Consider the following 13630-nt stretch of genomic DNA (forward strand, 5'->3'; position numbering starts at 1 on the left):
CATGAGCCAAGTCTGAGATTCCTTTTTGATTCTGCTCGTAATATTGCCAACGTTCATAAATATGATTCATATATGAATGCATCCATCTTATAACACTCAAATTACAAACTGAGCAGTTTCCCACAGATGTTCTCTTTCAGCTCGGAATGTTAAATATATCCACATTTAGCAGACCAGATGCCTTAAGTCAGCTATTTTGTAGCTGCCCGCACAGAAGTTATTTAACATTAATAACTTACTCTCAAATGAAACTCCCATTGGTTTGGTTCACGTGTTCCACTAAGCGAAACCACAGCTTAACGTGAATGAACAAGCATGTGAGTTCTGGGAGTGGAGATTGTGTCTGCTTTGTTCCTCCCTGGTGATTTTGCTGCTGTGCTGGCTCAATGTGCCATCCAAACCCAGGTTTAGCTCTCTCCAGACGGACCCTGAGCTGTAAGCAAGCTCTGTGTTCTGCGATTTCCAACTTGTGGTTTGTCCAGGATCTAAACTGGGAGTCTTGGCTCAGATGACACATGAAGTTAAACCATGACTTGGCCCAGCGCAACACAACCAGAGAGAAGTGAAGTAGCTGCTATTTTCTCTCCTGGATCCTGCAATCTTGAATGAATAATGCAAGCTAATGCTCATTTTCTATATGTAAGCAGTCACTGACTGACCATGAAAAGTATTAGAATTAGTCCTAAAACAGCCTGCCAAACTATGACAACTTTCTACTGGAGGGTTTTTGCATTTCTGAGTGGATTAGAAGGATCCCGCAGTTGGATGGATGATGCAGTCTGATTCCCTGCCCCAAAACAGGATGTCCCTTGTTGAAATCATTTTAGTCAGGGGCCACTCCCACATTTCTTAACACCTTCAATAAAAAACATTTCAAAGCAACTGTTTTAGCACTGCCAAAAATCTCAATTTCCTCCTTTATCTCCTATTTCATTTAGGCTCCTGCTGTTCTAAAGCCTATACTCTGTCTCGCTACTCTCTTTCTTCAGTGGTGTCCAAGCTTTTTTCAAAGAGGGCCAGATTTGATGAAGTGAAGGGCCGTGAGGGCTGACCAAAGGGCCAACCAAAGTTGTTGACCTTTTTTTCTTTAAGATTGAAGTTGTGGAGATTTGGGGGGGAATTTTACCCCAGGATATAAACTGCCACAGTGGCCAGATTAAACCAACCGCACTAGGCCCCTGAAACAGACTTTGGACATGCCTGTTTTAGGATCTCAAACTTTATAATTTTATATTCATCTATCCCCCAGTTATCACATATGTTTCCTCTTCTACCCTCGTTTTTTCTGTCAGTTCTTCTTAGAGCGGAACCTTTTTTTAAAAAAAAAATAGCCAAGCCTCTTTCTCTTTCTTTAACCTTCTGAACCAGAACATTGCCCCCAACCTGTGAGCTCCCTGAATATCAATCCATCAATCTCCGTTATTTATAGTTGATGAATAATTTCCCTTGAGTAATTTTTGAGCCATTTGCTGGATTAAAGTCTGCTCTACCCATGTAAGCTCCCGGCACAATGCAGAACCTAACTGGGCAGGGTTATAAATCATATGGGGAGCCCAAAGAGGAGATCAGGTTCCCAGTACAACTCCTCCAGTTACCCTTCCGACTCATGGAAGTTGATGTGGCTGAGCAATGGGAATGCAGTTTGAGAGAGCATGACTTGCCCTCTGCCTCATTTAGTTCTAAGGGGTGGGGTGGGGCAGGTGAATGCCTGAAGAGGGCTTAGCTACTAACAGGGCCTACAGCACTTCCCTTTCCTGAAGGGACACCTGGGGCAGCCTCCTTCCACCCCACAGAAAAGTCAGAGGAGGTTCTAGAAGGCCTTTGCTCTAGCCTGGAACACCAACTGGCAATTGATGATAGGACTAGATATGGGTGCATGAACTGGTGTTCTCCCTGCACTTGGCTGGAGGTCTCAGAACTTCTGAGGGAAGAAAGGAGAACCCAAGTCCCTGTCTTAGACATCTGTGACTGGGTTGGACCACATCAGGGATGGTTGAAGTAGAGGTTGTTTGGTCCCAGACTGAGCCATGTCCACCAGCCTCTTCAAACATTGAAACTTTTAACGGTAGGAGGTTCAATATCTTATAGAGATGCTTGACCATCTTGGCTGTGAGTCCTGGAAGTTCCATTTTCCCATAGGCTCTGACTGACTTCAGCTGCAAAAGCTGAGGCTGCTGAACAGACTCTTGGACTGGGGTATTTTTAGGGGCGGGGGTCATTGTGTACTTTTTGGTGCATTTTATTTATTGTTTGTGACTACTTTTGCGATTCCATGATCACTGCAGATGGTGACAGCAGTCACAAAATTAAAAGACACCTGCTTCTTGGGAGAAAACCAATGACAAACCTAGACAGCATCTTAAAAAGCAGAGACATCACCTTGCCGACAAAGGTCCAGATAGTTAAAGCTATGGTTTTCCCAATAGTAATGTATGAAAGTGAGAGCTGGACCATAAAGAAGGCTGATCGCCGAAGAATTGATGCTTTTGAATTATGGTGCTGGAGGAGACTCTTGAGAGTCCCATGGACTGCAAGAAGATCAAACCTCTCCATTCTGAAGGAAATCAGCCCTGAGTCCTCACTGGAAGGACAGATCATGAAGCTGAGGCTCCAATACTTTGGCCACCTCATGAGAAGAGAAGACTCCCTGGGAAAGACCCTGATGTTGGGAAAGATGGAGGGCACAAGGAGAAGGAGACGACAGAGGACGAGATGGTTGGACAGTGTTCTCAAAGCTACGAACATGAGTTTGACCAAACTGCGGGAGGCAGTGGAAGACAGGAGTGCCTGGCGTGCTCTGGTCCATGGGGTCACAAATAGTCGGACACGACTAAACGACTAAACAACACCACTTTTGCGATGTTTGTAATTTTTTCAGATTGTAGGCCACCTTGAACGTGGTTTGAAGTATGGAAAGGCAGCATGCAAATAAAATGATGCATTATGCATGGTGTTGGCAAGAAATCATCCAAGATAAAGGACCAAGGTTCAAGAGTCCAAGATTAGTAGCCAGAGTACAAAATCTAAGCAGGCTGGACCCTGCATGTTTTAGATTGTATTCTCTGTTGTGTTCCATGGGGAGGAACCACAAACGTAGAATACACAAGTCCTATAGAAAGTCATAGGTTCAGTCCTTGGCATATGCAGGTGAAGGAATCTCAGAAAGCATTCTCAGGAATCAAAAGTTTCGAGTCTCTTTTGTACGTAATGTATACTTCTTTGTGCATTCTGCAATTTCCTGGGAAAGCCACCCCCCATCTCAGATCTTGGAGAGCTGTACCATTCAGGAGACATTACATGCCAGTAGAACTCAGTCTAAGGCAGCCTCATACATTCACCCACTCTTTATGGATGGGCACATCTCTCTCTCTCTCTCTCTCTCTCTCTCTCTCTCTCTCTCTCCTTCTGCTGTCAGTGAACCATGTAGAAAAGATAGTGCAGCCTATAGTTAGGTCTAAGCCAGATGCCCCTTCGTTTAATAAAAGGCTAATGCAACCATGCTGAACAGCAGAAATGGAAAAACAAACCCACATATCTACTTATGATGTTGGCCAAGGAAGAAACTTGGCTTCCTTAATATAGTGAAAAAAACAGGGGTGATGCAGTTATCATCTGACATTTGTGACCCAAACATAGCATACAAAAATGCATTAAATTATGTAAAGTCGTGCCTCTATTTAGGGAAAATACCCCACACAAATACATTACGTCAGGGGATTTATTATTACTGTTATTGCAAAACTCATACAATTTTTTTCTGTCGACTTTGAACTGATGATGATTTGTTGATACCTGCATGTAGCCACTTTTCACCCGACAGCCAAGCTCTGAACATAATAAAATAACCCAGGGGCTTATCCCAAAATATTTGACAGTGGTCAAGCAAGCTCATGGCCAGTGATGCTCTCGGCTCTTCATTTTGTGGCCTTCTGTTAGAAAAACCCTCCCCAATTTAATACCATTTTTCTGCTAAAGCATTTCACTTATTGGAGCTGTAATAGACGACCTCCGTGTGCCTCTGCTACATTAGGAACATAAGAATACTACCCTTCTACGACATGGGAAATTAGAAATATATCCTAGGGGTAACAATCTTTCCAGCTAGCTGCCTGCACACAGCTGCACTTCAATAATTCTTAAAATTACTTTCAGGGTCTCTTACTTCCAGATCTTTGCTCTCAGTGCCAAAAGGTAGAGGAGCGAGATCCTACAAGATGGTATTTGATCTACAGTTTTTATGGCTGGCGTGACTTTCTTCCTTCCAGAATAATTGCTTCTGTAGCCAGGCCTTAATTTTCCCTTTTTATATAAATTAATTTGGTCGGTGGCCCATTCTTTTCTCTTTCTCTTTTTAAACAAAGTCTTCTATGCAAGCAGCCACTTTTGTTTTTCATTCCACTCTCTATCAGCAGCAATGCAAATGAGGCGGAATTTCTGTTATGACAATCACCATTTTAGCTAAGTACATGCCGTTGGTGGAAATGAAAAAAGACAAATGGGATGTTTCCCCTCTGGGAATCACCTCCGACTTGCAGCTCCAAACCTACAAATGAATACCCGTAGCTCTTTAGAAGCTGCTGCATTGTGGGCACATTTTGGAAACCCACCCACAAAAAAATATCCAATCCGCTGCTGCTAAATCAGGACCAACTATTTATGAATCTCTGTTCTGCAAACCAGATGGCTCCATGTGCAATGAAAGAAAGCAAATCTAGAAAGAATGGTCAACTGGGTCATCGTCCCCCCAAATAGATGAATGCATCTCAAATAACCCATTGTTACGGCACATTATCTTGCTTTTCTAAACAAATACAAATTATATTATACCTGGCATTCTTTATGCCTTTACTATGGTAAGGACTGTTCTGTTGTTGCAGACAAGATAATCCCTGTCTTTTCCACAATGGAACAAGTCCCACCTTTTGTGTAACTTTCAAAGGGAGACACGTGCATGCAAATATGTAGAAGACAGTTGTCTGGCAGCAGCTACAGCTATACATGGCCCCCAGAGTTTAGGCTTCCCAAGGGTAACACAGAGATCTCTCCTCCTCCAAATAAAATTACAGAAGAGACATGTTGGCAAGCTGGGAGACCTGACTTTTTCCTGTCTCAGGTGAAATGGCCTTAGGTAAAGGTAAAGGGAGCCCTGACCATTAGGTCCAGGCGTGACTGACTCTGGGGTTGCGGCGCTCATCTCGCTTTATTGGCCGAGGGAGCCAGCGTTCAGCTTCCGGGTCATGTGGCCAGCATGACTAAGCCGCTTCTGGCGAACCAGAGCAGCGCACGGAAATGCCATTTACCTTCCCGCCGGAGTGGTACCTATTTATCTACTTGCACTTTCTGCTTTCGAACTGCTAGGTTGGCAGGAGCAGGGACTGAGCAACGGGAGCTCACCCCGTCGCAGGGATTAGAACCGCCGACCTTCTGATCAGCAAGTCCTAGGCTCTGTGGTTTAACCCACAGTGCCACCTGCGTCCCGAAATGGCCTTAGGGCCAACCTAAATAGCTGTCCTAGGTCTAGATTAGTGACCCAGCACAGAACAGATACCTGAATCTTTAAGTAAATCAGTCAAGGACCAGTAAAGGTTAACTGTGTGGCATAACAACAAACAAGGTGATATGAACTGAAGGAGAAAATCAAGAACTCTGCAATGAAAGGAGCAGCAAACACGTTGCCCAATGAAGGACAAATCCTTTCAGAAAAGATGTCCACACCATGAACTGCTTGCATGATGCCCTAGAAATGCTCATGCAGAATGAATATGAAATCTACATTCTAAATATAGTTCTTCTAGCACCACACTCACAGCCCATTTGGATCAGACATTCAATCTTTGCTTGAAGCCGAAGAGAAACCAGTTTGTGGTCAGAGAGGGAGTGCACAGGTCTTACTGGAAGGGCCTTGTGACAACCGAGAAGCAGCCTTCTCCCAATTACCTCATGAATATTTTCAAACATATAAAACTCTTTGAAGAATGAGAATGATGAGCTATTCAGAAACAGAGGGGAAATGTGACTAGCTTGCCTGAAACGTGGGGGAAAGGGGGTTCAGGACTTTGGGGTCTCCAATTTCAGTGGTGCCCTGTGCAATGACAAAATCTGGTGTCCCCTACATCTCACCTTCCATTCTATATCATAGTAGCGACGCTCCCTGAGGTGCCCCCAAGGCTCTGCACCTAGCGCAACTGAACGGGCATCTAACATTTGAAGACAGAAGGTGAGGGGAAGTCCAGAGGGGAAAAGATATAGCCTCTTTCTTGCTCTCCCCCAACCACAAACAACAACAATTTATTATTTATACCCCACCCACCTGGCTGGGTTTCCCCAGCCACTCTGGGCGGCTCCCAACAGAATATTAAAAACACGATAGGGAACATAAGCTGTGTGAGAGATAACAAAGGACTTTAGGATCTCATCCAATAAACCTGTGTTCCATGTGGTAATAAGATGGGGCAAACAGCTGTTAGGATTGTCAATGCCTAAGAGCAAATTCAGTTGGGGGCGAAGGTTATCAAGTAATAATGAGACAAACTTGTCTCAGTTGACTGGTAAAAGCTGTTGTGATCAGATAATAAATCTCAAGATTCGATACAAGATGATAGTACTGCAGAACACGTTATGATATGATTTACTCAGAGATGGGATTCCTCAGGTTCTTCTGAACTGAGGTCCAGGTTCCCAGTTCCATTTCGGTCTACATTTTTCTGTTATCATCAGTTAGGATTTCAACTTTACAAATGTAGAGAAGGTGCGGCATGGAGATGATTCGTGCGTGGTGCCCAGGGGATTAGGAAAAAACCTAAACTCAGTTGTAGGAGATCCCTGAACTGCAGCAATACAGCATATTTTTATCGTGCCTGAATATTCTTCTGTAGTTAGTTCTACAATGAATATAATCCCATACTTATTTTGTTTCTGCTTGCTTAGGAAGAGCAATTTTGCTCTCACTTTTTAAAAAAATATAGTTTTGTTCTGCTTCTCTCCTAGAATATGAAGTGACTGCAAGTATAAAATTAAAAATGAATTCAATTTGAGCCATATGGATGTACCTCAGTTAGAGACCTGTCAAATATACAGTTAAGCTTATCTTAGGGCTCATTCCAGGTCCGTGTCTGAGCATTTCTTCTTCATTTTCTGCTGCTATAATCTCCGGGAAAATCTGGGTTTTACTGCTGAATCAGAGCAAACAGCAATCAGGTTTCCGGCGGGCTGCCAACAGGAAAGCAGCAAGGCAAAAAAGAAAAATCTGCTTGGACACAGACCTGGAAATCCTGGACCTGTGCCTAGAAAGGGCGACACAAAAGGAAGTGTGGATGAGCTCTAATGGTAAAGCGTGTTCTCCATAAAATGAGAGTGCGTGTTGCAGTGTGGGCCGCCAAGCCAGCCCTCTGTTGCCAGGCAGGTTAATGGGTATTGCCTGGCGCAACGATTGGCTGACCGGGTTGCTGGGGCAAATTGCATATAACAAATTGGGTGGGAGGGACCATAGTCTTTAAATATTGGGGCACTCTGCCTTTTGCTTTCTCTTTCGCAGAGTGCATCGGATCACCCGCCCGCCCGCCCTGTGTTCTGGTTGACCTCGCTTTGCCTGTCATGGGGTCGTCTGCCTTGGTGCAGGGGCCTAGTAGGAATTTTGCTATTTGGCTGATTGGCTGGTGCCATTTGGTTTTTGCCTACTACTTAGCAATTTGTCACAACTTGTAAGGTTGCGGTTAGGCATTGGTTATAAAAAGCTGGTGGTGGAGGGGTCAGGATAGGCTGTGCCTGCCCCTCCAATGGTGCTGGAAGGGAATTCCGTTAAAGGAATCCTGGGGCTTGCCACAATTTCGTCCAATCCCTGAAATGGGACCAGGGCCGGCAAGCCTTGGGGAGCTGGTTGAGTGAGCGGTGAGGGACTGACGCTCAGCTCAACTGATCCCCAACATTGTTTTCCCTTCACTGCCTTCCGATGGAATTCGGAATGTCAGTTCTGTCCCAGGCGGGGGGACAGATAGTCATAACCAATGTCTAAGCAACCACTCACAGATTTTGTATTTTAATAAAGTTGTGGCCAAAATAATAATAATAATAATAATAATAATAATAATAATAATAATAATAATAATAATTTTATTATTTATACCCCGCCCATCTGGCTGAGCCTCCCCAGCCACTCTGGGCGGCTTCCAAAAGAATATTAAAATACTGTGATACATCAAACATTAAAAGCATCCCTAAACAGGGCTGCCTTCAGATGTCTTCTAAAAGTCTGGTAGTTGTTGTTCTCTTTGACATCTGGTGGGAGGGCGTTCCACAGGGAGGGCGCCACTACCGAGAAGGCCCTCTGCCTGGTTCCCTGTAACTTGGCTTCTCGCAGTGAGGGAGTGCCCAAAACCTTAAACTAAAATTACGTGTGATTTGTGAATTATTTTTGAGGGGTGGCTTGGGGACCTCGACACGCAACTAGGGGAAACAAAAATATAATTTGCTATCTAGGTTTGAAATCTTGGTCACAAAGGAACCAGGCCAAGTAGGCTTCTCTCACATCTGCTTTCAGCTCCCTTAACTTGGTGAGCCAAGTATGTTTTAAACTAAGGGATAGTATTTATTTAGTTTAAATAAAAGTGGGAATCAAGTGATAACTTTCCAATGGGCACTTGCTGATCTTAACCACGTCACCACCACCAAGGGCATGGATTTCAGGTGGGAAACACAGGGTTATTATTATTATTATTAATAGAATCTATATACCTGCTGAGTTAAGATGTTCTCTGAAAAGCCCTGGGCAAATCTCAAACTCTCTGCTTAATCTACTTACAGAAGTATTAGAAGACTAAAGTTCTTCAGAGGAAAGACTAAATGCAAACAACAGAAAATGAATCAGAAAGGCAAAAAAAAAAAAAAAACCCCACCCACCCCAAAACTCAACACCCATCCCAGCACAACTACCCAGCTGCAGGCATAAGATGCTGATGGAGATTGCATTGCACGTGAGCCTCAAATGAAGGTCTCATTGGAGATTGTTTTTCATTTCGCAAGGGTCAATTGTTGTTTTTAAGCAACAGTGCAATGCCTTGTTTTGCAGGGCCATCCTAAAATGATTGTGCAGAGTGATATATATGCGGATAGGGAGGGAGCAATTCGGGAAGGGGTGTGCCGAAATCTCTCCCATGCTTAGCCAGCGTGCCATGGGACAATGACTTGAGAGCCAGTGTGGTGTAGTGGTTAAGAGCGGTAGTCTTGTAATCTGGGGAACCGGGTTCGCATCTCCGCTCCTCCACATGCAGCTGCTGGGTGACCTTGGGCTGGTCACACTTCTCTGAAGTCTCTCAGCCCCACTCACCTCACAGTGTGTTTGTTGTGGGGGAGGAAGGGAAGGAGAATGTTAGCAGCTTTGAGACTCCTTAAAGGGAGTGAAAAGCGGGATATCAAATCCAAACTCTTCTACTTAAGGCCTCCCGGAGACTCACTGTTTACTGGCACAACCTCAACGCTCTCCCTTTGGGGGCATCCCAGTGTTAGAACTCTTAATATTGGTTAGTCCAGAACTTCAGAGAAGGTTGTAGGAAGGGAGGCTCTGACATCTGAAAGAGAGGTCCAACCTGTTCTTAGGCCACCCTCCTAGGGATCACAGAACTGCACTTTTGGACATATCACATATACAGCCCAGCTCTGATTTGAAGGCACAAAATCACTTTCTGGCAAGGAATTGTCTTTTAGGGTAGAAAGATGGAAGGCTCAGTATTGATGCATCTCTCCCAAGTCGTTAAGCTGATAACAGGGCAAATGTGCAGGAACCTGAGGAACGATTACCATTAAGGCACTTCCCACAAACATTTCCTCACAAATCAATAGGCTGTCCCAGAGTCCATTTTCTACTTTGCCCTCCTCTTAATTAGCTATATAATCATGCGCAAATGTTCTCAGAAAGTGGAATCCTTTACCTGTTGTTTCGACAGACTTTTGCTGAGGGGTAAAAGTCTGGTGCCAGTTCGTGTAGCTGAAAGGTCAGGGTTTGACAAATACATTGTGACCGTCATATTTTCTGGCCTGTGGAAGGTGCTGGTGGCTCCTCTCAACAGTATTAGCACACCACGATTGCAGCAGAAACAGCATTTACAATTTGAATAGATCCCTTTGATATTGCAAGAAATGTAAAGGTGAGGGTTTGCCGCTTTACCTGATTCATCCACTCTTAGTTTTTTACTACTGAGATTGTCAGTGCTGTCCTCATCAGACATTTCCATTTCTTCCTCCCGCCGGATCCCCATCAGTTGTTCACTGTGAGCATTCCTGAGTTCCTAAAAATGACAAAGACCCAAACCTCACTTGGTGAGTTATACTGGTTTCTTGGACAGCTCATCGATTATAAACAGGACAAGACCCTTAAAAAAAACCAAAAAAACACTGAAGGATTTAAAAGTGATTTAGATTGAGACACACACATTGATATGTGGTTTTAAGTGGTAATTTTTCATTTTGTCATTTTATGTTTTGTAGTGTGAAATGGCAGTCAGCTAATTTTATATTTTTTCAAGAAGATCTCAGAATGTTACACGAAACAATAATACATCTTAATATAAAAATCAATTATAACATAAACATATAAATACGTTTAAAGCACTTCAGTTAAATGATGAGTAAAAGCTATTTGAATAGTTTTCCTGCCACAAGTATATTGGGCACAAGCCAATCTCTTCAGAGTGACAGCTGATGGTCTGTGATGGGCATACACCAGGAGTGCCGTGGGAGGGAAAATTGCTCTATGCCAAATACTTTGCCGCACTTTCAACTTTTGTTCGTTTGTTTGTGTGTGTGTATTGTGCCTGTTCATAGTAACTGACTTTGCTGTCCATCAAACCAAGGGTTCTGGGATTCTGCACCAGAAATCTTAGGGTCCTTAGCCAAATAACCAACAATCTGTTCTGAGTTATAAAAGAAGTTAAACAAGTACTGGTAGCCAGAGTGGGAGAATTACCACTACCTATTTAGTAAACTGTATCCTAGTCCTCCTGAAGCTTACAGATTTCAGATCCTTGGGATATTAGTTCCAGATTCTGTGTTGAATACTAGGGTCGTATTTGGTAGTTCTGAGCAATGTGAAAGTTTCCATTGTCTTTTGACAGAAGGTGCTCCAATAAGAGATACTGCCTCACCTATTTTGTATGCTCTCCATACTGAGAAAGCAGGATCCTACCCTCCACATAATGCATCTCTAAAATTTTGTCCGTATCAGACAGATTATAGTGCGCCGTAAGTAGAAAGATGGAGCCCCTAATCCTCTGCAGAAATGTGTGCATTTATGGAATAAATGTGAGGTTGAACAGCCAATATCGCCGAAAGGGGTTGGAATAAATGCGGGATTGATTGAGCAGAGATGTTGCTGGGAGGAAAGGCTGGCAGGGAATGCAGTCAGCAAATGTATGGCTTTAGAAAAGCTCAGATCACTTTTGTTCTCACAGAAAAGCATAAGAGCATGTGTAATGGTTGCCTTCCTTAACAGCAGCAAAAGGAAGATTGAGGGAATTCTATTTTATCCTAATAATACTGTCAGGTGCAACACAAGGATGCAAGCCCAGTGATTAGTGAAGCGCTTTTCAGTCAGCCGACAGCTAATTTTTCTATCAACAAAGAGCCCAATTCCCACAGAGGTGGTCTGAAATCTTTGGAACAAGGAAGAGAAGTCACTTTCAGGGGATAAATGTTACCGAAAGAACATGCTATTTATTCCTTAATGAGAAGCTGAGAGAATTCTTCTGGGAGACGCACCCAGGCTTCATCAATAAATCTAACCCATTATAGCGAAGGTGTGAGTAGTAATCACCGCAAAGGCTCAGACGTGGATTGATGTATGTTTTACATAAAAATACTTGGATGGTGCAGAATGTTTCTGGCACTGTAAAAACAGAAAGTGGGGGGCCCAAGGAAGGGCTGGGCCAACTGTGGCCCCCCAGCATGGCCAATAGTCAAAGATGTTGTTCAGCTGCAGTCTAGCAATATCTGGAGGGCAGCAGCTTAACTATCTCTGCTGCGATGAACCACCGTTGTATTCTAAGATGCACAAACAACAGTCAGAGAGAGTTGTGGAAGGGCCTTTAGGAATAACGCACCGATATCTGCATCGTGATAGGCATATTGTTAAAACGTATTCTTAAGAATGGATGTGGCCATCATAGGGAACCAGATTCATTAAGTGCTGGATTCACATAACTACTCAACGAATACTATGTGCCCAAGAGGAATCAGTCTAGTGAAAATATGAAGCTGTCTTTACACTTAGACAAGTGATCCACTTAGGCAGGGCTGCCAACTCTGACTGGCAACAACAAGTCTCAGACCATGGGCCTTTCTCAAATCTGCGGCCTATGAGCAGTTAAGTGGATATGAAGGGGAGTGAATATTTTGTATGCAAAGGTTTGCCCTATTCCCGAGTTATGAGCCCTCCCCTAGGGGTTAACAAAATGAAGCTACCTCGTCCTGAATGAGAAAAAATGCTCCGTCTAACCCTGTATTGCCTCCTCGGATGGCAGCAGCTTTCCAAAGTCTTATGTAAGGGTCATTGCTATTCAGAAATTATTTAACTAGAGATGCCAGGTTTTGAACCTGGAATTAGGTAAAGGTAAAGGGACCCCTGACCATTAGGTCCAGTCGTGATCGACTCTGGGGTTGTGGTGCTCATCTCGTTTATTGGCCAAGGGAGCCACTTCTGGCAAACCAGAGCAGCGCACAGAAACGCCATTTACCTTCCCGCTGGAGCAGTACCTATTTATCTACTTGCACTTTGACGTGCTTTCAAGCTGCTAGGTTGGCAGGAGCAGGGACCGAGCAACAGGAGTTCACCCCGTCGCGGGGATTTGAACTGCCGACCTTCTGATCGGCAAGTCCTAGGCTCTGTGGTTTAACCCACAGCGCCACCCGCGTCCCTGAACCTGGAATTACTTGCATGCAAATCATTTGCTCTACATCCCAGGTCAAAGGTATCCTGACAAACAGGCTGGCATTTCCCTGCCACATAGCAAGCTCCTGTTACCACTGAGGGCCTGCTCAGTTTGTGATACGGTGTTTTGGGAAGGGACATATGACATGTCAAAAGTATGTCCTTGAACCCAGAAAGAAGTCCAATTAGGAGGTAATATATGTGATGAAGTTAGAACAAAAATAAGGAATTATTTAATGCAGCCGAATACCAAAACAATATGCTGGCATCACATAATTCGAGGTTCTGAATCGAGACCAATGAAGGTTAGCTCCAGATCCCCCCTGGCTTCTGGCTGGGTTGTCAGCTGGGAACCATGTCAATTATGTGCCTGGGTGGAACAGCTGGTCACCAGATCGGACCATGAAACATTTATGTCAAGGATAAAGAAGGGGAAAGCAAAATGAACAGGGTCTCTTCCAATACACCAGAAAGGCAAGAAGTCACCTAAAAGAAACGTAAATATTGACTTGGAGAGATTGGCTGTGATGAAAAGATCCCACTGAGCAACTGGAAGGCAGTTTTGTTTGTTGGGCGAGGATCACTGCCCCACCTTTCTTCAAACTCCCAGTACCCTCTGAAAAGCAGAACGTCAGAGATCGCTTCAGAGCAGAAGATAAACTACCAGCTTCCCAAGCATGCAAACCCAGTGGCTTTCTGCTCTTGCTGTGGGAT

At 44.0% G+C, this 13630-nt stretch overlaps 1 protein-coding gene across 5 annotated transcripts in view; it reads right to left on the reverse strand.

Annotated features, from left to right (window-relative positions):
* The window catches only part of ENOX1 (ecto-NOX disulfide-thiol exchanger 1), a 280653-nt gene that overhangs the window by 39670 nt on the left and 227353 nt on the right, over positions 1-13630 (reverse strand). For 4 of the 5 annotated variants that reach the window (XM_053397286.1, XM_053397288.1, XM_053397287.1 and 1 more), the window contains one exon: positions 10160-10280. The exons of the other annotated variant lie outside the window; for it this stretch is intronic. In XM_053397286.1, coding sequence (XP_053253261.1) covers positions 10160-10280 — 121 coding nt within the window. The remainder of the gene's footprint in view (positions 1-10159; positions 10281-13630) is intronic. 5 annotated transcript variants of the gene reach the window in all.

Source organism: Podarcis raffonei, chromosome 7 (assembly GCF_027172205.1).
Source record: "Podarcis raffonei isolate rPodRaf1 chromosome 7, rPodRaf1.pri, whole genome shotgun sequence".
NCBI lineage: Eukaryota > Metazoa > Chordata > Lepidosauria > Squamata > Lacertidae > Podarcis > Podarcis raffonei.